Source organism: Condylura cristata, unplaced genomic scaffold, assembly GCF_000260355.1.
Source record: "Condylura cristata isolate star-nosed mole 26May11 unplaced genomic scaffold, ConCri1.0 scaffold00073, whole genome shotgun sequence".
Lineage (NCBI taxonomy): Eukaryota > Metazoa > Chordata > Mammalia > Eulipotyphla > Talpidae > Condylura > Condylura cristata.
Window position 1 is genome coordinate 13,081 of NW_004567174.1, and position 465 is coordinate 13,545.

The window sequence follows — 465 nt, forward strand, 5'->3', positions numbered from 1 at the left end:
CCGCCCCAGCCTGGCGTCTGCGCGCAGCGTCCGGGCAGCGAGGGAGGCCCTGGCGCAGTGACCACAGCCAGCAGTGCCAGGGAGCACCCCCCTCCCCGCGGGTGACCGCGCCCCATTAATCTTCGGCTCTTGGCTGGGAGCACAGGGCCGCAGGCTGGCAGTCAGGGTCTGTGGCCGCTCGGGCCCAGGCTCCCCGGGCTCCTGGGCCGCCCACACTGGCCGCCCACACTGGCTGCCAGAGGCCGCCACACTGGCCGCCCACACTGGCCGCCAGAGGCCGCCACACTGGCTCCCGTCGCTCATTCGCGCTCCGAGGGCTCATCCAGGTCAGGGCCCTCGCCCGGCCTCCCCGCAGCCTAGGGTCCAGGCGGTCAGCCCGGACGGGCCTCACACACGCTCCCACTGGACAACAGAAGCCCGGCCCTGCCTGGGTCCGACGGACCCCACACCCCACACGCCCTGCAG

General features: G+C 74.2%; 1 protein-coding gene across 1 annotated transcript in view; it reads left to right on the forward strand.

Annotated features, from left to right (window-relative positions):
- Window positions 1–105, forward strand: part of LAMB3 (laminin, beta 3) — a 13,163-nt gene extending 13,058 nt beyond the window's left edge. Inside the window, exon 6 of the mRNA XM_004695582.2 lies at window positions 10–105. Coding sequence (XP_004695639.2) covers window positions 10–105 — 96 coding nt within the window. The remainder of the gene's footprint in view (window positions 1–9) is intronic.
- The last annotated feature ends 360 nt before the right edge of the window (window positions 106–465 follow it).